The sequence below is a fragment of the Macrobrachium rosenbergii genome, chromosome 45 (assembly GCF_040412425.1).
Source record: "Macrobrachium rosenbergii isolate ZJJX-2024 chromosome 45, ASM4041242v1, whole genome shotgun sequence".
Classification (NCBI taxonomy): Eukaryota; Metazoa; Arthropoda; class Malacostraca; order Decapoda; family Palaemonidae; genus Macrobrachium; species Macrobrachium rosenbergii.
Window position 1 is genome coordinate 33035705 of NC_089785.1, and position 24413 is coordinate 33060117.

The window sequence follows — 24413 nt, forward strand, 5'->3', positions numbered from 1 at the left end:
CGTACAGTAGTTTTATGTCTAGAAATCTCCAAAGTGTGACATATTCTGAATGAAAGTGCAATCACTAAATTTTATATTTATAAAATAATGCAGTATATTTTAAAAACAATATAATGCGTTCAAAAATGCACTATATTTCTAGAATACAATATTTAAAAAAACAATGCAAATATTTAAAAAAAAAGTATAATTTCAAAATTTCATTTAAAAAATATGTAGATCTGAGCTTGTAAGGTAATTTAATGTTACCAATGAATCACATTTCTAGACACATACTGGACTAAGGTAAAATTAAAGTCATTGGGACGCTAGGTGACAAGAGACCAAAGAGAACAGATGAAAGCAAATGATGGAGGGCAATGCACGTGGGGCCTAAATGGACACTGCAAAGAACTTCTAGCAATGTGCACAATGTGTTGTGGAAACTGTACAAGGAAACCTCCTTTTTGAAGGGTAATTCTATGAAGATATGACCTTACCTGACAGAATGCTGAGTCCATAAAGCTTGCAGCTGTGAAATAACAGACCTCAGAACTTCATAATCCCACTGCCAGGCTACACCCTCAAATGTTGTTTCATACAGGTTGAGAGGCACATCACTGGCTAAGCAATACTGGGGTTTTCTGGAGAAAAATATGATGTTATTAATACCCTGCACTAAATGAAATACTTTACTATGCAAAGTGAAGACGAATGCATCTTTTAAAGGAGGTAAAAACAGAAAACTGCATTACAGGTACCGTCTGGGTTTTAGTTAATTTATGTTCTAGTACCATTCGCCCTTAGTAGAATAATCAAACAATCAATTTTATTAACAAATTTTGTTACAGGATAGCTGTAAATATTTAATAATGGCTCTTACCTTAACCTTTAGATATCTTATCACGTATATATGAACTATGTAACTTGGGACCTTAAGCAAGGTATTACTGTAAAAATAGTGCATTTATTCTTGTTGTACACACTTTATTAATGTAGCTATATTTTCCTTTTGCTAGAAAATTGACTAAAAAGTACTATTTACTGTTCTGTGACAGTAAAATTTTCAATCTGGTTATATGAAGATGATAGTCTGGTGTTTAGCTGTGGAATGGTGAAAGTTAACTCATTAAAGGCCGTAGGCCAATACCAGGTCCTTGGTCCTGGTATCCTATGGTCATAGAACTTTGTCTACTTCACCCTTGATATGTGTTAAGTAAATTGCTTACTCCTTGTCTTTCTGTTCTTTTCCTACTTTGCTTCATAATCTTATATTGTCTACTTAATATCTTACTTTATTTTTCACTTATACAACAGCTACCATTATGACCCCTTAACAGAGGGAAGGCTATGGACAAACATTCTAAGATTTTTCTTCAGTTTACACTGTGACCCCCAAAATTCACTGTCAGGCATTTTAAAAACATCAAGGACAGAAAACACATTACAAAGTCAATATCAATAACAGTAGCAACGCCAAAAACGAGATTCCAAAGGGAGTATCCTCACTCGAAAGTTGATGCTAATATTTTACATAACAGAGGAAACCTTCAATATAGGTTGTTACCAGTTTCCCATAATTAAAAAAAGCTTAGATAAAATTTTACTGTACTTTACAATATGTTACAATTAATAAATATTACTGTTTCATCTGGAATTAAGGAGGAATTTATTGCACAGTAATAGAAGCACTAGAGCCACAGATTTTAGACTTGGACTTGGTCGACCTAACACGAGGCAAAGCTATTTCTGGTAATGCTGTTTTCAAATTACTCTCATAATTTCTCCTAACTGACTGGTAAACTATGTTCTACTTGGCAACTTTCATCAAACTTCTGGTTGTTCAGCTGAGTGTGGTTTACCTCCATATTTTGAAATTCGTCCTTTGAATGTTAATATGACACTTTAATAATTAAATAAAAGTTTTATATATATTTACCAAGTAACTACATAGCTATAGTTTCCACTCGAACGGCAGCTTAGATTCAAAATTTCGCAAGTAGCACTTCAATACAGTTTGCGTAGGAGATCAGCCCATCCCACTAATGGAATATTGGAATGACCTAGCGAACAATTCTCATTCGTTTTATGCTTATGTCCATCAGAGGGGAGGAAGGTGGGCTCAGATTCTGTAATTACTTGGTAAGTATACAGTCATAACTCGATCTTACACGATTCGACTTGCGCGAATTCGCACACACACGAACTTTTCACTGGAACCTAACTAATTGGCATACGCGATTTTTTCACAGACATGCGAAATTCTTGAGAAACCCTGCAGAAGTGGTTATGTTTAATTTTTGAAGTAATTTATAAATTTTCATGCTTTTATGTGTAAAATCTGTATGAAAAATGCATTTCATGCTTCTATGTGTCAAATCTGTATGAAAAATGTATTATTTTTATTTTTGTACATTCATAAATATGATGAAAAGTTAGTGTACTTTTACAAGACGTGATACCCATTTACAAAGTTACTGCACTTTTCAAAGATGATACCCCTGCAGAAAATGCTTGTTTAATGTTTAAAGTACAGTACAGTACATTTATAAGTTTTCATGCTTTTAACTGTAAAATCGATATGGAAAATTTATATTTTTGTACATAAATATCATACAAGTATCAAGGTCATGATGAGTTTGTCCTGTGCGCTTGTTTGATAAAATGAATTCGTTAATGTAATATAAGAGATGTAACTAAAAGTTGTATAAGTGTCATTCTTTGAAAATTACTTTGTTACTGGTGCAATCTGTATGGGCATGTAATTACAGAACATTCAGTTGGTGTACTTTTACAAGATGTGATACCCAATCACAAAGTTACTGCACTTTTCAAAGATGATACCCCCTGCAGAAAATATGTTTAATTTTTTAAGTACTGTTTTATAAGTTTACGTGCAGTCATATCATTGACATTCATCGGACTGAACAACTTATTTATCATCACCTTCAAATCAACATTCATCACTGGTGAGTACCCATACTTACTGTTTTTTTTTCTGGGCTTCGACCTGTGTCACCCGGTGAAATATCCATTCAGCACATATTTCTAGGTAAATTCATTGCTAAATATACCAGAGAAAAGCTAAATGCAATGCTGGGGTTACTACCCCCAGTGCGAGCTCCATAAAATGGAGTCGTGTATAAGAAAAGGGTGAGTTTGTCACTATCACAGGCCTTCGCCCTGTAGCATTCCCAATCTCAAAACTCCCCGGGGCGAGGTGCCGTTACAACGCCCGCACCGCTCCCCGACTATCAACAGAACCAGCCGCCATTTTGGCATTCCATTTATAGCACGCGCTAACACTTGTTGTGTGTTTTCCCTTGTGCGCTATTTTTGCCTTTTCTTGTTTTCGTCATGTCTTCCTCGCAGGATATGTCTTCACCTAAGTTGAGTACCATCTCCTCTTTTTGTTTTTAGGCGGCTGAGGCTCCTTATTTACCTCCTAATTCAATAATTAGGGAGATAGATATAACGCCCGTCTCGGCCGCCTTGCTCCCGACCTCATGTGACCTTCAGTCTTGGTGGGGCTTCGTCCCCCCTTTTTATATATGTTTTTATTTGTGTTTCACATAATTTCATATTTGCTTATTATCGAAGTTAGTTCTTTTCGTATTACCCCTTCCCTGGGGAGGCGCGGGTCCTCTTGTCTCTTAGGCTACGAGTTTCCCCCTCTTGCCTTTGAGAGCATTATTCAGTTTTATTTTTGGACCCTCTCCTCCTCCAGCTCTCGGGTATATTCACTGAGATGGTACGGTTATGCCTTATAGTTTCATTATCTCATTTGCGCACGGATGACATAGATATTTTTGGATTATTTTGTTTACGTTTGATCGTAAGGGTCGGCCATTTTACCATCCGCGCCTCATATCGCGTTTGGTTTGGATCACCCTTCTACATGTGTCTTTTATTATTTAAATTAATTTTCTTTGATGTACGTTATGTTATTTTATGGTTAACTTTTAGTGTTTCCTTAGTCTGATAGATCCCGTGTTTTCCTCCTAGGCTACCCTCCCTTGCCGCTGGTCGGCTTCGGTAGGTTAGCCTAGGAAGTTAGGCTACCTTACAGCTCTTTGCTCCCTTCCCTTTTGGAGGGAGGTTAGGTGTGTAGGAGGGTCTCATGTTCTGCGCCTTCCCGATGATTTTGTCTGGTTCGGATGGGTGTTTTAGGCCTATGTTTTCCCCCTCTCCCTATTTCGGCCTTCCCGATTGGACTCTTGAGTCCCGGTAAGGTTAGGCTAGAATAGCGAGGGTATTCTTATTCGTAGCCTATCCCTGTCCGAGCCGTCGATGTCGGGACAGCATCCCAGCATCATGAGTTTTCCCCCTCTCCTACCACCCTACCCCTCCCCTCCCTCCTCCATTCCACCCTTGGCTTGTTTTCATATACATCGTAAGCATGCCCATGGTTGGGTGCTCTGAGCCCTTCCCACCCCCCTGTTTCCTCGGTAGCCTAACATTCCTTACCCCTTCCTTTGCATTGAGTGGTTCTCCCTAGTTCTCCCTTACCCAGGGTCACCAATCTCTGTTGATCGGCACCCTGTGGAGAACTCGTCTGGTGTCTGGGGGTGCTTCCCCACTCCCTGGCCACCATTCATTGATTACCATTTCCTTGCGTCCTTTTAGCTTTTGGAGGGTTGCATAGTATTCTCCCCTTCCTTGGTAGTCGTTCTTTCATGATTGGCACCTCGGGAGGGGGGGGCAGGCTTTCGGCGTCCGGGGGGTGCTGGCTTTCGGCGTCCGGGGGGTGCTCTCCCACTCTCTGGCCGCCACTGGAAGGTCCCCTCCATGTGCCTATCCCCCACCCTTCCCTAGCATCAGGTGACAAGTTCTCCCAGCCAGGGTAGTCGTTCTCTTTGACCGTCACCCCGTGGAGAATTATTACGGTAGCCAGTTAGTGTTTTCCACCTGACTGTCTTCTGTCTACATGTCCGCCCGTCAGCTAGTTATTATCGTCCTTGTTTGGTTCCCTGTTCTGTTCACCTAGAACATTGACCATACTCCCTGGGTATCTATCTTGACTTTGGCCAGATCTTTCTTCCGCCGGGTTGTCGGGTCTCTCGTTACCCTCTTGTTTTTGTAACCACTCCGGTGGGTATGGTGTGTGGTCGGACGGCGCTCACCACGCCTCCTCCGCCGTCACCATAAGTGTGGTGTAACTTGATTCTCCCGGCGCCAAGCGGAATTTTTTATTTATATAGACTCTAAGGTTAACCATTTCGTACTGTGTGTTTACTTTACCTCTACCGGACGTAGTCTGGGGGTAAAGTTAATTTGCTAATTAGTTTATGACGCATGTTCTCACGTGGACCTTCTAGTATCTCCGGAGTTACTCCGGCGGTCCCTTTTATGGTAGCATGTTTAAGATAGTTATACCCCCCCCTTATTACCGGGATTTCCCGGCGGGGTCTGACCGGACTACAGCATGGTCCGTCAGTCTTTTTTTATCTTAAGACTCTACTCCGGCGTGTCTTATTAGCATACTCATGTATCGTCCGTCCACTTACAGATGGTGCGTTGTCAGGAGCAGGGTTGCACGGAGGTCCTGCAGCAGGCTTGTGGGCACGAGGTGTGTAGGTTCCACTCTGGCTGCGCAGTTCGTGTCGGGGACCTGATCGTCTGGCACCCTGACGGATGTGAAGTGTGCTACGCTCTTTACGAGCGAGTGTTAGATGAATCCGTAAGTTACATGTTTCCGGATCATTGTTCTTTCTTGAGTTTGTTGATATTTTTATGACAGTGGGAGATTTCGTTAGTTAACAATCTCCTTCTTTCAGATTGACCGCAGCTCCCGCGACTCTTCGATGCTGACCCTCAAGACCTGGGTCAGCGGCTTTGGGAGGAACGTCGGGTCGGGGAAGCCCTATGTCCTTTCCCAGGAGATATGTAGCATCCTCTACCCCGGCGCCTGGGTCTCAGCATTGGTCCCGGAGGAAGTAGCCGCCCCCTTGATCGCTGGGATCCGGGAGATGACGGAACCCTCCCAGGAAGAAGTGGCCATTTGCGGAGAGGTAGCGGAGGAGGTTGCTGCAATTAACATCAACCTAGAACCTATGAGCGTAGACCCAGATCGCCAAGCAGGTATGGGGGTAAGTGAGGCAGTCTTCCGATCACCTCTTTAGTTCTCCTTCTTCTTCTGCTTCTTCCTTCAGAGGGTTTGGGAAATCCTCTTACCTTATGGACGGGTCAAGGTCTACTGTCCCTAAGGTTAAATCTGTAAAAACTAAGACCTTAGCAAAAACCTTCAAACCCCAGAGGGTTCGCTCCGGGGCTCCCTCGAAGACGTCACGGGCTCCTAGCCCCGTGCCGTCTACGAGCAAGGCCTCCTCCTCTGGTAAGGGATCACGGTCCAAACAAAGTAAGGCGAGTCCCACTCGTCCTTCCTTTGATGCTGAAGCTTTTGCGGAGCTTCTTATGGAGAAGTTAGACAAGAGAGTTGATGATAAACTGTCAGGACTCTTCCCAATTGTCTACTTCTAACGCCTCTGTGTTATCCCTGACTGAGAAGGTGAAATCCCAGGAGAGCTTGCTCTCTGGGTTTATCTTGTGGCGGACGGCCGCTCAGTCCTGGGCTGTTCCGAACGCTTCCGGTCTTCCTCCCTTCGATAAGGGAAACCCCTGGCGCCTGGCTCTTCATGCTCCGCAGCATGAAGACACCCTTACCATCGAGGGCCTGGGCACCTGCAGATTGGAAGAACTAGAGTTCTTCCCTCCTGGTCTGCAGCCCCCCTTCCCAGGTTATGCCAGGCTTACTGAGGAGGCCTGGATAAGATCTGATAGGGTCCCAAAGGAGACTGTCATCTTCCCGAGGGATCAGGCACAGTCCACCCTGTTGCGCAAGCTGACGGAGTGGCAGGCGGAGAACACGAAGCTTACCCCAGTCAAGGGTACGTTTACGATGTTCTCAGTGGGGGAGACTATCCCCATCCCCTGCACAACGAAGGTAGCCCTGCTCACCAGTCAGGCAGGCACTGAAGGCAAGCCCCTTCCACAACTCCGGGAGACAGATCCCACCTCTCTGGTCTTCCCCGGAGATTCCGAATTTTGGAAAGGAGCTCCGGCCACCTTTACGGTGGGTAGGCTGGACCCCGATTGCGCTTCTTCTCTCTTCAGTGAGCAACTCCCGAAGATCCCGGATTCGCTCCTGAAGGCCGAAGCTGACACTAAGGGCAGACTAAGTAGGTCCCTAAATTCACTGACTCTGGCTGAGGCAACTTCGGTTGTTTACAATGAGGATGCCCTATTCCAGGTCCTGACTAAATCCCTACTAGCAGGATTTCAGCAGGACCTTTATGACTTCGTAGTGGCTCGAATGAACTGCCGGAAACATATCTTTTCAGCAGCTTCTATCCGGCACGAGCCCAATAGGCTCATGAAGAGCTCCATCTGGGGAGCTAATCTCTTCCCCCAGGAAGAGGTCGACGCAGTCCTGGCGGAAGCGACCAGGGCTAACCAGAGTCTCCGCTCCCGTTGGGGTCTCCACTACAAACGGAAGACAACGGAGTCTGCCGGACCTCATCCCAAATCTGGGAAGAGGTTCAAGAAATTCAAGAGGCTCCCTGCCCAGACTGTGCTACAGGCTGTTCCGGTCTCCCCAGCTGGTCAGCCTTCAACCTCTAGAGCTCAGCCTCAACCCCAGTACGTGCTGGTTCAACCAGCTCATCATTCGCTCGCTGCCCCTACATATGTTACGTCCCCGGCTTTCAATGCCTCATATGAAAGCCAAGGTGCATATCGGGCAATCAACCAAAATGCCAGGGGAAGCAGAGCCAGAGGCTCCTTCAGAGGTAGGTCGGCGTCTCACTTCTCCTCCCGAGGGAGGGGAGGCAGAGGTAGCAGAGGAGGCAGACCATCTCCCACCCAGTGAGATTCCTCAGGTAGGTGGGAGGTTGTATCATTTTCGGGACCAATGGACCTTCAGTCCATGGGCCCACAGCATAGTCTCCAAAGGCCTGGGTTGGAGTTGGAGCAGAGGCCCTCCTCCCCTAGTCAGGTTCCATCAGTCACCATCCAAAGCCCTAAAGGACTTTGTGAAGGATCTACTACAAAAGAGGGTGATAAAGAAAGCGAGACACTTGAAGTTTCAGGGCAGACTGTTCAGCATTCCAAAGAAAGGCTCCAGTCAACAAAGAGTAATCCTAGACTTGTCTCGTCTAAATTCTTACATTCAATGCGACACATTTTGCATGCTTACAATCTCGCAGGTTCGGACCCTACTACCCCGTGGAGCCGTAACCACCTCTATAGATCTTTCAGACGCCTATTATCACCTCCCGATTGTGAGAAGGTTCTCTCCGTATCTGGGGTTCAGACTGGGAAAGCAAGCATAGTCGTTCAGAGTCATGCCATTCGGTCTCAACATAGCCCCCAGAATTTTCACCAAACTGGCAGATACGGTAGTTCAACAACTACGGTCTCAAGGGATCATGCTAGCCGCATACCTGGACGATTGGATCATTTGGGCACCCAACGCCAGCGAATGCCGGAAAGCAACAACCATAGTAATCGGTTTTCTGGAATCTCTAGGCTTCCAAATAAACAGGGAGAAATCCCGCCTAGTTCCGGAGAGCCGCTTTCAGTGGTTGGGAATCCAGTGGGACCCACGTTCACACAAACTATCTCTTCCGCTGGCCAAACGGAGAGAAATAGCCAAAGCAACCAGGCAGTTCCTCATGAACAGGAAAGCTTCCCGCCGTACCCAAGAAAGAGTCTTAGGTTCTCTTCAGTTTGCTTCAATAACGGATCTACTCCTGAAAACCAAACTGAAAGACATAAACAGGGTATGGCGGAGGCGTGCCAACATCAGGTTCAGAGACAAGGTGTCTCTAATTCCGCAAATTCTGAGGAAGAGACTCCGGCCCTGGACAACAGTCAAGAGCTTATCAAAGTCAGTGCCGCTCCAGTTCCCCCCTCCGGCATTAGTGATTCACACCAATGCTTCTCTAAGCGGGTGGGGAGGATACTCTCAACACAAGAAAGTGCAGGGAACATGGTCCACTTTGTTCCGCCAGTTCCATATCAATGTTCTCGAAGCAATGGCAGTTTTTCTAACCTTAAAGAAGCTGCGCCCAACCAGACTAATCCATATCAGACTGGTCTTGGACAGTGCGGTAGTGGTGCATTGTATAAACAGGGGAGGTTCCAAGTCGAGCCGGATCAACCAAGTAATGATAGCAATATTCTCCCTAGCAAACAAGCACTGGTGGTATCTGTCAGCTACCCATCTGGCAGGAGTTCGGAATGTCATTGCAGATTCCCTGTCCAGGACAACTCCGCTGGAGTCGGAATGGTCCCTGGACAAAACATCATTCGAGTGGATTTGCAGTCAGGTCCCAGGTCTCGAAGTAGATCTCTTTGCAACAGAATGCAACCACAAACTTCCATGTTATGTGGCTCCCAACCTGGACCCTCTGGCTCACTCCACAGATGCAATGTTGATAGATTGGAACAAGTGGCGGAGGATCTATCTGTTTCCTCCAGTAAACCTGTTGATGAAAGTCTTGCACAAGCTCAGGGCATTCAAAGGCCAGGTGGCTCTGGTAGCACCCAACTGGCTGAAGAGCAACTGGTTTCCTCTTCTTCTAGAACTGAAGCTTCGGTGCATACAGATCCCCAAACCAAAACTGACGCAAATAGTACAAACTCGGACTGTGTCAGCTTCCTCAAGAGTCCAAGATGCCCTAGCTTTATGAATTTCATGAAATTTGCAGCTCAGAAGGATGCTAATATTGATCCCGTTAATACTCTATTCCTAGAATCAGACAAAAGGGAATCTACGCTCAGACAATATGACTCAGCAGTCAAGAAATTAGCACTCTTCTTGAAAGAATCTGAAGCAACAGTAATGACCACGAACCTTGCAATCTCGCTCTTTAGGTCATTATTCGAAAAAGGTCTTGCCTCTAGCACCATTACTATAGCCAAATCAGCTTTAAGAAAGATATTTTTACATGGTTTTAATATTAACTTAACAGATTCTTATTTTTCATCAATTCCTAGAGCATGCGCTCGCTTGAGACCAGCAACCTGTCCACACATGGTTTCCTGGTTCTTAAATGACGTTCTTAAATTAGCATCAGATACTGATAATCAGAATTGTTCATTCTTAAGTCTGCTAAGGAAGACCTTATTCTTAATTAGCTTAGCTTCAAGTGCTAGAATTTCTGAACTGTCTGCTCTATCTAGAGAGCCAAACCATGTTGATTTCCTCCCGTCAGGAGAAGTTCTGCTAGCCCCAGACCTTAAATTTCTCGCTAAGAACGAAGATCCACGAGATAGATGGTCCTCCTGGAAGGTTATCCCCCTTCCACAAGACCTGTCATTATGCCCAGTCTCTACCTTAAAGGCTTACTTAGACAGAACCTCTAATATAACTTCGGGCCCTCTTTTTTGTGAGGAAGGTGGAGGAACTATTTCTCTGAAGGCCATCAGACAACAGATTTTGTATTTTATTAAACAAGCTAACCCAGATTCAGTTCCAAAGGTTCATGATATCAGGGCGGTGGCCACCTCCACTAATTATTTCCATCATATGAATTTTGACGATCTCAAAAAGTATACGGGTTGGAAGTCACCTTCAGTGTTCAAACGCCACTACCTGAAATCCCTAGAGGCTCTAAAATTTTCCACAGTGGCGGCAGGAAGCATTGTTCCTCCCTCTGAATGATACCACTATGTACTTCATACTATTCTGTCACTCTTTCTCTCACCTACCTGCCTCATTTATTCCCTTTGCCGTCTCCTGTGGGTCAGGCATGCTTCACAGCCCGACTCCTGACCATGTTGCATATTGTCCTTGTTTTGTTAGCATTTAAGTCTAGTTTAATTATGTTTTAATATTATGTTTTCATGTTTGCTGTGGGGCATGGTTCCCCCATCTTGCTATTCTTATGTCCTTTTATGTTTTCGACGTGGGTAATTAAATCTCACACTGACTAATAGTTTTATTTCTTTCCATTACAGTAGTTTTACTTGATCTTCACCAAGCTGGTATGTTTAATTCTCTGTTATTATTTCACCGGCTGACACAGGTCGAAGCCCAGAAAAGGGATTTTGACAAAGGAAAAATCTATTTCTGGGGGAAGACCTGTGTCACCCGGTGACCCACCTCTATTTATTCCTTTCCCCCCCCTAGATAAAATACCATGCTAACATGGAATGCCAAAATGGCGGCTGGCTTGTTGATACTCGGGGAGCGGTGCGGGCGTTGTAACAGCACCTCGCTCCGGGGAGTTTTGAGATTGGGAATGCCACAGGGCGAAGGCCTGTGATAGTGACAAACTCACCCTTTTCTTATACACGACTCCATTTTATGGAGCTCGCACTGGGGGTAGTAACCCCAGCATTGCATTTAGCTTTTCTCTGGTATATTTAGCAATGAATTTACCTAGAAATATGTGCTGAATGGATATTTCACCGGGTGACACGGGTCTTAGCCCAGAAATAGATTTTTCCTTTGTCAAAATCCCTTTTCTGAGTCCAGTCCGTGTCAGCGGTGAAATTCCATTACAGCACGAATTTCTAGGTATAACAATGCTAGATATACCAGAGAAAAAAGCTTTCAGGAAAGCTGGGGTTACTACCCCCAGTCGGCGTCTTCTAGGAAGACATCGGTATAATGAAGGGTGAGTGAAATACCACTACCACAGAAATATACTCGAAAGATCTCTCCTTATCAAAACCCCCGTAAAAGAGCGGTGAGCCGTTACAGCCCCCACACTCAACACCCGCCAGGACGGCGACACCAGCGCCACCTACTTCATTCCATTTTCTAGCACGTGATAAATTCGTTTCTTTTGTGTGCTCGTCCCCTTTTTTGGATTGTTTTCATCATCTACAATGGCATCGAGCACCTTTTCCATCTCTAAGTTAAGTACCATCTTCTTGTGGGATTTTGTTCTATTTTATTGGCTGTTTTGGTCTCGTGTTTTCATAAATATTGAGTTCTTCTTATGACGCCACGGCGTCCCCATAAAAATGTCGACCGATCGGCGACTCCTTCTGTTCTTTTCGGTTGGAGTTGTCTCCTCGTCGTTATAGAAAGATTTTAACCCCTTGAATTCCTTCCTGGTGGTTCCTTGCGGTGGCTCCCCCTCCTTTTAGTTTTTGAATTGCATTATCGGCCTATCGGCCTTTATTAGGTGATGCCCGTCCAAGTAACCCCCAGGTTGGGTTCATTTTCATTTTGGTCTCAGTAGGCTATTATTTTATACTTGAAGATGGTGCTCTTCTTTTATTTTTAGTATATTTATTTATTTTTGTTTATTGTTTTTTTGGTTGTGTGGTTTGCCTCTGGTGGGCCTCTCCCCGAGGTAGGCTCACGCTCCTAATGAGCTTAATTTGATTTTGATTGTTTATGTGTGATGGTATTTTTGTAGTGTAAGCTCCATCCCCTTGCCCTGGGTGCGGAGATCAGGTTGAGGGAGTTTTGGTTGCTGTTTCCTCCGGGTCGTTTTTACGGTGGATAGAGTGAGCCCCTTAGTTCTCTTCCTCCATTTGGGGAATCGAGTTCTTTGGATGTGTTTCCTCTAGGCTAGTCGCCTCCTTACCCCCTTCTCGATCCCGGTTGGCTCTCGGCACAAAATTTCTCTCCCTGTTGCTTCCTCCTCCCTTTACACTCCTTCCTCTTTCCTAACCTATACTAGGTTAGGCCCATATTAGGCTTCGCCTAGCAAGGAGTTGGGCTTGGGTTGTTGTGTAGCTCCCTGGAGTAGGCTACCCTTCCAAGTTCATTTGGAGGGAAGGATGCAGTTGAGCGGGTGACATGTTTCTCCCTGTCTCCTGTCCCCTTCCGGGTAGCCTACTCCTCTCCACTAACCCCCCCCCCCCCCTCAGCCTTGCGACTCGTGCGGGTGACGCTAGATGGCGTTTTCTCCGAGTTCAGGGACTCCTCCTATTGGTAGAGGGATTCGCTCCCTCCCATACCGTCCCTAGCTTCGCTGTGGTGGGGTGGGTGGTTTGTTTGCTCGAACGTGTTCGAATCACTTTCTCATACCTCTCGTCTCCCCATCGGGCTACGAAGTTAGGGTGAAATGTGTTGCTCCGCCTTATGTTACGAACATAGAGCACTTTACCCGTTTTGTTTCTCCGGCGGGGAGGTAAGGGTGGGAAGTTTCTATATCACGTAAGCGAAGCGGACCCCTCCGGTCTCCGGAGTAATTACCATCACTTTTTATTATTATTGTTATTATTATTTTGTTTTTAATTTTAGATAAATCTGTTTATCCATATATACGTGAGTCCGGTCCTACACCTGGGGGCTCCGCCGTTTTTTTTTTTTTTTTCTGGCAGCCCTTATGGTTAGTTCCTGGTTCTCGTTCCTTCATTCCCCGGAGTCCTCCGGGGTCTGAACCCTTACCTTCCACTCTGTGCATTTAAAGCTTATTGGCCCAGTTTATGATAAGGGAGTTCTTCTCCGCGGAGTATTCGGTTGTAGTTGAGTTTCCGGCCTTGCCGGCTTTAGATTGCTTAGAGTGTGAGGTTCATGTACTTTTATATTTACAGACTGTTCGCTGTGAGGAGCCGGGGTGTACCGCCTCCCTTCAACAACCCTACGGACACGTAGTATGCCGGACCCACGCTGGTTGTGCGGTCCGACTTGACGACCTGGTTGTTTGGCACCCCGATGGTTGTGAGGTTTGCTTTGCTCTCTGCTCAACCATCCAGGATGAGTCGGTAAGTGACAGTCTTCCTTCCCAATTTCATGCTCCTCATATTGTATATTGTTTATATTCCCGGTCTGACTTTTTCGTTCTTAACTAAGTGCTGGTTTTCCTTGCAGGCGGACGAAGCTTCCAAGATGTCTGCCTTGGAATCCCTCCGGGCCTGGGTGGCTGGGTTTGGCAGGAATGTTCCGTCGGGAAGCCCCTACGTCCTCGACGCCAGGTTGAGGACTTGCTTTACCCCGCGCGCACGGGTGGCGGCTGCAGTGCCTGAAGATCTTGCCACCCCAATCATCCAACAAATCCGGGATGCGACCCAGCCACCTCAAGTGGATATCCTGTACGCCGAAGTCTCGGAGGATGTTGCCGCCTTAAATCTCAACCTGGAACCAATGAATACGGAGCAGGACCAGGTGGTAAGTGGTGAGGTAAGTGAGGATGTTGGGGCGGGCCCCCCTTTGTTTGACTCCCCTGCTTCATCAGTGTCTTCTTTTGCAGGATTTGTGAAGTCTTCCTCCTTGGGTGATAGAGCTCCGTCTGCTATCCCCAAGTTGAAGTTGAAGACTTCATGGAAGGCGAAGGGCTACAAGTCCTCGACTTCCAGAAGGCATCGCCCTTCCCCGTCGAAGGCTAAGGTTTCAGGACCTGGTAGCCTCCGGGAGCAAATCTGGTTCCTCCGGCAAAGGCGCGAGTAAGAGGGCTGCAAAACCAAGCCCTCCTCGCCAACCTTCTTTCGATGCACAGCCCTTGCCACTGAACTTTACAAAAAGTTTACGGAGGACCTAGATTCTAGGTTTGAAAAAATCTCCGATAAGTTTGCCAATTATGACAACATACTGGCAGGTTTGGCTCGCCAACCTCCGGCAGAACCACAGTATACTATCCCCGACACTGCGGACCTCCCGCCGTTCGATGTCGGTAACCCTTGGCGCTTCGCACTCCGGGCCATCCAACATGATGGCAAACTTACAGTGGAGGGTCTGGGCACGAGACGGTTGGAGGAATTGGAGTTCTTCCCCCCCGATCTCTTGCCCCCTTATCCAGGCTTCGTGAGGCTCACAGAAGAAGCCTGGATTCGGTCAGACAAGGTTCCTAGGGAGACTGTCATCATCCCTAGGGACCAGGCTCAGTCGGCTCTCCTGCGCACTCTGACGGAGTGGCAGGCAGTAAACACGAAATTGACCCCTTTCAAGGGCAATTTTACGATGTTCGCCCTGGGAGAAGACCTTCCCACTCCTTGCATGGACAAAGTTGCTCTGGCTACGGCCCGAGCATGCTTTGAAGGTAATCCTTACCACAATTAAGGGAAACAGATCCTACTTCCTGGTATTCCCAGGAAGTAATGAGTTCTGGGTGGACGCCCGTCCACTTTCACCGTCGGGAAGCTGGACCCCCTCTGTGCTTCCACGCAGTTTAGTGAACAGCTCCCTAAGCTGCCGGAATCTTTATTGAAGGCGGAGTTTGATGCCCGGACTAAGTTAGCCCGGTCCTTGAGCTCCGGCTGTCTTACAGAGGCTACTGCCGTCTCCTGCTCAGACGAACCCTTTTTCCAGGTTCTAGCTAAGTCCTTCCTGGCGAGCTTCCAGTCGGACTTGCATGAGTTCATCATGGCCAGACTGGAGTGCAGGAAATTCATCTTTGCTGATGCTACTATCCGCCACGAGCCTAACAAGCTCGTTAAAAGCTCGATCTGGGGACCTAACCTCTTCCCTGAAGACGAGGTTACATCCGTTATGTCTGAGGCTACACGGGCCAATCAGAGTCTGCGCTCTCGCTGGGGCATTTCCACTTATAAGCGCAAGACCCCAGAATCGGCCGGCCCCCAGACGAGAGGAGGCAAACGCTTCAGGAGGCATAAGAGGCCCCATCAGGCGGTAGTCCAAGCCGTCCCGGTCTCGGCAGTGGCCCAACCATCTACTTCTAAGGCCCACCCCCAACAGTACGTGTTGGTCCAACCAGCGGCGCCCTCTTATGTGTCCTCACCAGCATACAACCCTACATATGAGGGCCGTGGGTTCTTTCACGGCCTCAATAGGGTTGCAAGGGAGGAAGGGCAAGGTCCCCACAGAGGAAGGTCTAACACCACCCCAAGAGGAAGACCTGGACGTGGTAGAGGGAATAAACCCGCTCCCTCCCACTGAGAGAACACAGGTAGGCGGTCGCCTGTATTGGTTCAGGGACCAATGGACCTTCAGCCCTTGGGCACACAGCATTGTGTCCAAGGGACTGGGGTGGAGCTGGATCAAGAACCCTCCCCCTCTAACCAGATTTTACCAGCCACCCACACCAATCCTACAGGATTACGTAACAGAATTGCTCAACAAACGAGCAATAAAGAAAGCAAGGCACCTAAAGTTTCAAGGCAGGCTATTCACTGTTCCCAAAAAGACTCCGATCAGCAAAGAGTGATCCTGGATCTGTCGCGTCTAAATCTCTACATAAAATGCGACAAGTTTCGCATGCTTACGGTAGCTCAGGTGCGGACTCTACTTCGCGTGGGGCCGTCACCACCTCTGTCGATCTTTCAGACGCTTATTATCACGTCCCGATTGCGCGGAACTTCTCTCAGTTCCTCGGTTTCAGACTCGGGAATCAAGCCTACTCCTTCAGGGTCATGCCCTTCGGTCTGAACATTGCACCCAGGGTATTCACCAAGCTGGCGGACACGGTAGTACAGCAGCTCCGGTCCCAAGGAATTTCCCTAGCAGCGTACCTAGACGATTGGATAATCTGGGCACCAACTGTTCCGGAGTGTCAGGAAGCCACGTCCATAGTCATCAATTTCCTAGAGTCACTGGGTTTTCAGCTGAACAGAGAGAAGTCCCGCCTGACTCCGGGTCCCGGTTTCAGTGGCTGGGTCTCCAGTGGGATCTGTCCTCCCACACGTTATCTCTCCCGCCTCCCAAGAGGAAAGAGATAGCATCTCTCACCAAGAGATTTCTCAAAAATCCATCGGCATCCCGTCCGATCCCAAGAAAGAGTCCTCGGGTCCCTTCAATTTGCCTCAGTGACAGACCTGCTCTTGAAAGCCAAATTAAAAGACATAAACAGAGTGTGGCGGAGTCGAGCAAATGCCAAGCTCAGGGACAAGGTCTCCTCTATCCCTCGAATCTTAAAGACAAGACTGCGGCCTTGGACCACAGTCAAGGGCCTGTCCAAAACAGTTCCGCTTCAATTTCCCCCTCCGGCACTAGTTATCCACACAGACGCTTCTCTAAGCGGCTGGGGGGGATATTCACCAAAACAGAAAGTACAAGGAACGTGGTCCACAATGTTTCAGCAGTTCCATATAAATACCCTGGAAGCTATGGCGGTCTTTCTAACTCTGAAGAAAATCCGCCCTCCCAACCGGATTCATATCAGGCTGGTGTTAGACAGCGCAGTGGTAGTTCATTGCATCAACAGGGGCGGCTCCAAATCAGGTCGAGTAAACCAAGTAATGGTAGCTATCTTCTCCCTGGCGAACAAGCACGGCTGGCACCTGTCAGCCACCCACCTAGCGGGAGTCCGGAACGTGGTGGCGGATTCCCTGTCCAGGACTACCCCGTTGGAGTCGGAGTGGTCCCTGGATGCGGATTCTTTCAAATGGATTTGCCGCCGGGTTCCGGGCCTCCAAGTGGATCTGTTCGCAACGGAGAGCAACTTCAAGCTCCCCTGTTACGTGGCCCCCAACCTGGACCCTCAGGCGTTCGCCACAGATGCAATGACAGTAGATTGGAACAATTGGGAGAAGATTTATCTGTTCCCTCCAATAAATTTACTGCTGAAAGTATTACACAAACTCAGGACATTCAAGGGTCAACCAGCCCTAGTAGCCCCCTACTGGCCGAAGAGCAATTGGTTCCCTCTCCTTCAGGAACTGGGATTACGGAGTCTTCGGATTCCCAAGCCCATTCTGACCCAGACAGTACAAACCAAGACTGTGTCAGCTTCCTCAAGAATTCAGAATGCCCTAGTTTTATGGACTTTATAAAGTTCGCAGCCCAAAAGGAGCGAACATTGACCCTGTCAACACTCTGTTTTTAGAATCAGATAAAAGAGATTCTACTCTTAGACAGTATGACTCAGCAGTAAAAAAATTAGCCTCCTTCCTGAAAGCATCTGAAGCCAAAATCATGATGACTAATTTAGGAGTTTCCTTCTTTAGGTCACTGTTTGAGAAAGGCCTGGCTCCCGCCACTGTTACCACAGTCAAGTCGGCATTGAAGAAAGTATTTCTTTACGGCTTTAAAATCGACCTTACAGATTCCTATTTTTCATCCATCCCCAGAGCATGCGCTCGTCTGAGACCAGTATCACGTCCACATTCGGTTACGTGGTTTCTCAATGACGTCCTTAAGTTAGCATCAGAGTTGGATAACTTCCATTGCTCTTATCAGGATCTGTTAAGGAAGACTTTATTTTTGATTAGCTTGGCTTCAGGTGCTAGAATCTCAGAGCTGTCGGCTCTCACTAGAGGTGATAGTTTTGTTAACTTCCTCCCATCTGGAGAGGTCCTCCTTTCCCCTGACCCTAGATTTTTAGCTAAGAACGAAGACCCACAGGACAGGTGGTCTCCTTGGAAGGTGGTGCCCCTTCCTCAAGACCAATCTTTATGTCCAGTTTATACACTTAAATCTTACCTCTTAAGAACTCCACAGAGTAAGTCGGGTCCTCTTTTTATCAGGGAGAAAGGTGGTACTCTTTCTCTGAATGCTATAAGGCAACAAATTCTGTATTTCATTAAACAAGCCAACCCAGACTCAGTTCCTAAAGTTCATGATATTCGAGCAGTTGCTACTTCTATTAATTACTTTCATAATATGGACTTTTCAGAGTTATCAAAATATACGGGTTGGAAATCACCTCTAGTGTTTAAACGCCACTATTTAAAATCACTCGAAGCCCTGAAATATTCTACAATAGCAGTGGGAAGTGTCATCTCCCCACCTTAAATAATCATTTCCTTATCCTTTCCTTTTCCCTCCCGCCCGCCTGCCTCATTTACTTCTCTGCTTATTCTCCTGGTTGTTTATGCCTCACTGCCTAGCCCCTCATATTGATGTATCTTGTGTCTACTGATGGAAAAGTGTAATCTGACTAGCCATAATTGTTTTCTCTTACGGGGTACTGGACGGTTTTTATTTGGCTCCACGTACCCCAGATATGTGTATGTGTTAATTTTCATTAGTCTTGTCTCTTACGTGTTTAGCCTAAGTTTACGTGTATAGTATTAAGGTTGTATTTGCTTGTTCTGTGCACATTTCATGTTTCACTACCTTTAAGTAATTTTAAGATTTTTGAGGTTTTTCCCGTCATGCCGGGGACCTCCCCATTTTATAGTGCTAAGTTTTTTGATGTGCCTTAGATTTAAGATACCTTACTTTTAGTATTCTTGCTTCATGAAAGAGATTGCTTGATTAAAATTATTTTCGTTACAATTTTGCATTTTCTTCAGATTACCCCCTTTTTTCCCAGTAGTGGCAGTCTTGGCATGATTCTCTATCACTATTTCACCGGCTGACACGGGACTGGACTCAGAAAAGGGATTTTGACAGAGGAAAAATCTATTTCTGAGGAAGGTCCCGTGTCACCCGGTGACCCTCCCTAACTGACCTAGTACTCCCCTACTTTGCACATACCAAGTCTGGGGTTAGTGCTAGCATGGAATGAATTAGGTGGCGCTGGTGTCGCCGTCCTGGCGGGTGTTGAGTGTGGGGCTGTAACGGCTCACCGCTCTTTTTTCGGGGTTTTGATAAGGAGAGATCTTTCGAGTATATTTCCGTGGTAGTGGTATTTCACTCACCCTTCATTATACCGACGTCTTCCTAGAAGACGCTCGACTGGGGGTAGTAACCCCAGCTTTCCTGAAAGCTCTTTTTCTCTGGTATATCTAGCATTGTTATACCTAGAAATTCGTGCTGTAATGGAATTTCACCGGGTGACACGGGACCTTCCTCAGAAATAGATTTTTCCTCTGTCAAAATCCCTTTATTACAATCCAATATTTTTAATGCGTACGTCTCTCTCTCTCTCTCATAGTTAGCGCTCAAACATATTTTTACAACTTATTATTTCTCTGTACGTCATTACCTGTACAGTACTGTCTATAATTTTAAACTGATTGAATTTTACCTGTACTGTACTACCTTCTACAAACATTATGTACATGTTTTCGATATTTTATTCAATTGTGCCTCTGTTATGACTGTGATTCAAGACGTTTTACCTAGTGACGCAAAGAAAACGGCTTTTACTCTAAGTGACAAAGAAAACGGCATCCCATGAATTAGGGGTGACATTAGTATACATACACACCTACTGTAACTGCGCTATTATGAAACTGTGCAGTACTCAATTTTTATGTCAACCATTTACTGTATTTCTTTTTTAAGGTTAATAAGCTAAATTTTAAATAAAATTACACTAACTTTTGGGAGCATGATTAGGGTCATATTTAGTACTTAAACTCTGGAAGTAAACATTTATTAGCATTTTTAAAGACCATGCCAAACTTATGCGAAAATCCAACTTGCACGAGGGGCTCCGGAACCTAACCTCGTGTAAGTTCGAGGTATGACTGTATATAAAACTTTATTTTATTATCAAAATGTTATTTTTGTATAAGTAACTTACCAAGTAATTACATAACTGAATCCCACATTGACAGGAGATGGGATACATGGACATAGTATTCTACTCCAAAAACATTAAGTCATGTAATGAATTTGAAATAGAAAAGTTGCTAGCATTGAATACAATGCTTATTGTTCCTTATTAGTTAAGAGAGCCTGCAGTATAAAACTGCAACTGGTTGTCGCTCAGCTTGACGTGTAGTGGCGTGGCGGTCGAGCCAAGGTTCGCCTCTACTTAAGTGAGAGCTTTGTAGCGAAGTAGTACTCCAATGGCTACCAAAGTATCAGTGGAAGTTATGCAGCTAAGGAGTTATCCAACAGCTAGCAAAACTTTAACAAGTGCCCTCGCCCTGGGCATAGTACCCAAAAAAAAAAAAAAAAAAAAAACAGATACCCTGTCACCTACACTATACCTCACTAGAAGGTGAAGAGATAGAAGGAGAAAATCTTATGCTTCCTCCTGCCATACCATGCCAGTCACTATCCTGTGGTACAGCAGAATTTACATGCTACTTAGCTGGCGCCAATCTGGAGTTGGTGTCAGGTGAGCTGTGGAAGCTTGCAGATTGGTATGTATGTTGCTGGTGACAGACTGTAGCTGGCACCCAGCAAGCTGGGCATCAGCTGAGCTGCAGGGAGATCACGGACGCCTTAAGCTCTAAAGTTGGTGCCAGACTGTAGCTGGTGTCAGGTGAGCTGAGAACCAGGGGAGCCCGGAGCTCTGGGCGCTGGGGGCTCTATAGCTGGGCCCAGACTTGTAGCTGGCGCCAGGTGAGCTGGGTGCCAGGCAAGCTAGCAGCTTGAGGCTCTGGAAGCTCTAAAGCTGGCGACAGACTGTAGCTGGTGCCCGAAGAGCTGGGTGCCAGCGGAGCTAGAAGTTCAGGTTTCACTTCTTAAGATGGTGAGATGCGAAGGACGATTATACTTCCAGTAGGTCGATGCAGAATGGAAGTAATGGGCATATGTGCCTGTGAGATGTGAAGGACGATATGCTTCCAGTAGGCCGATGCCAAATGGAAGTAAGGGACTTATGTGCCTGAAAGTTAAAGAAATAGAGGCTGCTCTGATGACCTTAGCTTTCACTAAAAGAAGGCAAATTTGTTCTCCTGAATCTGAGTGTTTCATAAATTCTCTTTAGGATGAAGGACAATGTGATCTTAATCCAAGGGCGAGGGGTTCTTGACCAAACATCAAAGGATAAGAAGGCCCTCTAGATTATCAAGTCCTATTTAGGTAAATACCACAAAATCCAATTGGACACAGAGTTCACTCTTTTCCCTCGGAGTTGGTGAATGCTCCTGAGTGCTTAGAGCATGCGCTGGTGCCAGGTTGTAGCTGGTGTCATGCAAGCTGGACACCAGGTCACTTAGGAATTGGGAGCTGGACAGAGCTCCTGGAAGCCAAGGATGTCCGTTAAGCTCTACGGGAGAGTGAACGGATCCAGGTCTTGGATGGATCCTTGGCTAAAATCAAAGGAAACAACGAGGATAACACATCTCTTGCTTCCTAGTTGGGTGTGAAAAGAGCCTGAGAGATCTTTGAGAAGAAGGTAAAAGATCCAGGTCTCTGTGCTTAACCAGAAATAAGCATAGATCGGTATCTCTTCAAGGAAAGCGAGAGAACCTAGACCTTCTCAAAACAGAGGTAATCTGCAGTAGGGTCAGAGGTGTCTAAAAAGAAGAGACAAAAAGTCAGACACCAGCTTTAGAAGACGACCTCTAAGTCTGGGAACCAGAGGAAGAGGGTGACTTCTGAATCGTGTAATAGCCTCTGCAATGCATCTTGAAGATTCTTTGGAAGACAATCCTACAGACAGTCTGGTGCCTGTCTGGGCAAGAGTGGACCACCCCTGGTAATACCTCGAAGCTAGTTTGTCTGAGAAGACACACGTTGGGGGAAAGATCTTGAAGAGTCCACAACAACTGTAAGTACGGTAACTGGAAACGAGGCTGAGACTATTCAGCACTTCCTCAATCATTATTATGTGGCGGAATTTAAAAAAACAAAAAAACAGTACACAACACTCACCCTGATCCTCGGTTGCTGGAAGATGGAGTAAGGCATCCATGGTCGCCAACACAGCACCCAAAACCACACAAACAAAACAAGGAAACAAAAAAAAAGAAGATAGAACTATATACACAACAAGAACAGTACACTAACAAGAAAAACCAACAACTCTCAAAAAGCACACAAAAACTGTCCAAGACCAAACGACTGACTAGCACTAGCTCTGACTCAAGACTCACTCCAAAACCGAAAAATCCTTCACATATTCCACAGACAGACAGCGCTGTAAACAAACTAACGACCTCATCCCTCTTCCAACAACCGAAGCACTCACCAACGACCATTACACTCGCTCTCTCTCTCTCTCTCTCTTACAAAATGTTGGGAAATGCTAAATACAAACAAATTTATTCATCCCTCTATAATTCTCCCCCCTTTTAGCATTTCCCAACCAACACCTTTCACACTGCATTCAAATCGCCTTCGTAACACCCATGGATGCTCACTAGCAGGTCCTTTAGAACGCGTTCATGGGCACGCAATCATTCTCTCAGACTCGCTCTCTCTTCCAGCAACATTCAGATTTACATTTTCTCCTCCATTCTCTCTCAGATTCACGCTATCTTCTTCACTATTACCACTCTCAATTTCATCCACAATCTCATCTATACCCTCTAACTCGTTCCCAAATACCTCCCCCAATTCTTCAACTAACCCATCCCATTCGCTCACTGACCTTTCCAATTCTTGCAACGATTCATTCATGCTTTCAATCACTCGTCTATCACTGCTACACTCTCTTACTCTTACACTTTCGCTCACCTCCAACCGTTCACTTACCTCTACACGTTCAGTCAACTCAGTTATATCAAACCCGCATATGCTATACGTTCTATTCATACCATCCCATTCATCCGTATTACACGCTTTATCACTCATTTTCACTTTGGCATTCACACCCCTATCACACAACTTACGATCACTCCGTTCACTTACGTTCTTCCCTTTCTTACGTTTCCTACCATACTCTATCAAAACAAATTGCTGATCCTCATGCAACAACCTCTCACGTACATGCATCACACGCACCGCTTGCATCCTGGAGGATCCACCCATTTGAACCCCCTTCACACTGTTTCCCGAATTCGCTGTCACAGTCACCCTCTTTCGTCTACATACACTTGATACATGCCCTTCCATTCCACATTCGTCACACTTCGCTCTCGGTTCTGAACACATTCTCGCATAATGCCCATTCTTACCACAGTTGCCACATATTACATTCACTCGGGTACCCCTACAACCATTAGCAATATGACCCACCTGTCCGCACCTGTAGCATTTAACCCCCCTATCTTTTGTACACTCCCTTACCAAATGTCCCGATTGCCCACACCCAAAACACGCTCCTAAAGCCCACCTACACTCATTCTTTGTATGTCCTTCCTTTCCACATCTAAAACACTTTGCTCGACTTCCACTCATCGACCTTCCCCTTTGTACACTACTATCCCTAACCCGTCCAACCTGTTGTTCCCTTACAAACCCACCATTCATCCTCACTGGCACCTCCACATTACTTGCTCTTACACTCCTATCTATTACACTATCGGCCATTCTCATTGGGCCCCTCAACACTGCATCCCTAAAGCTTCCAAACTCTGGTACTCTCTCATCTACCCAGCCCTTACACTTACACTTCTGCTCTCTTTTTATAACCCTGTCAAGCTCATAATCTTCTACAATTTCCAAAATTTCTCCCAAGTCATGCTTTCATTCGTCCATCTTTTCTTCTCCTTCCGCTTCAAGTTCACAAATTCTCTAACTCCATCTGGCACTGTCCCTAACAACTTCCGTACTAACTCCTTACATTCATCTATCCCATCATCCCCAAACTTCTTCCTTGCCAACGTCTCCAGCCTACAAGCATACAGTGACAAGGTTTCCCCAGCTTTCATTCTTGCCTCATCAAATTCATTCTTCCTCTTATACTTAACACTTTCTGTTCGCTTTCATACGCCTCGCTTGCTCAACTAGTCTAGCTTTCACCTTGTCATACTCAACATCCCCACACTCATAATAACCCTATACATATCAAGCAAAAACCCAGTCAAATATTCTCCTAATTCTCTCGTGCCCACACTCTCTT

At 45.9% G+C, this 24413-nt stretch overlaps 1 protein-coding gene across 3 annotated transcripts in view; it reads right to left on the reverse strand.

The window, feature by feature from the left end:
* The window catches only part of LOC136829891 (tRNA pseudouridine(38/39) synthase), a 75484-nt gene that overhangs the window by 16916 nt on the left and 34155 nt on the right, over nucleotides 1-24413 (reverse strand). For all 3 annotated transcript variants that reach the window (XM_067088971.1, XM_067088969.1, XM_067088970.1), the window contains exon 8: nucleotides 480-623. In XM_067088971.1, the coding sequence (XP_066945072.1) occupies nucleotides 480-623 (144 nt within the window). The remainder of the gene's footprint in view (nucleotides 1-479; nucleotides 624-24413) is intronic.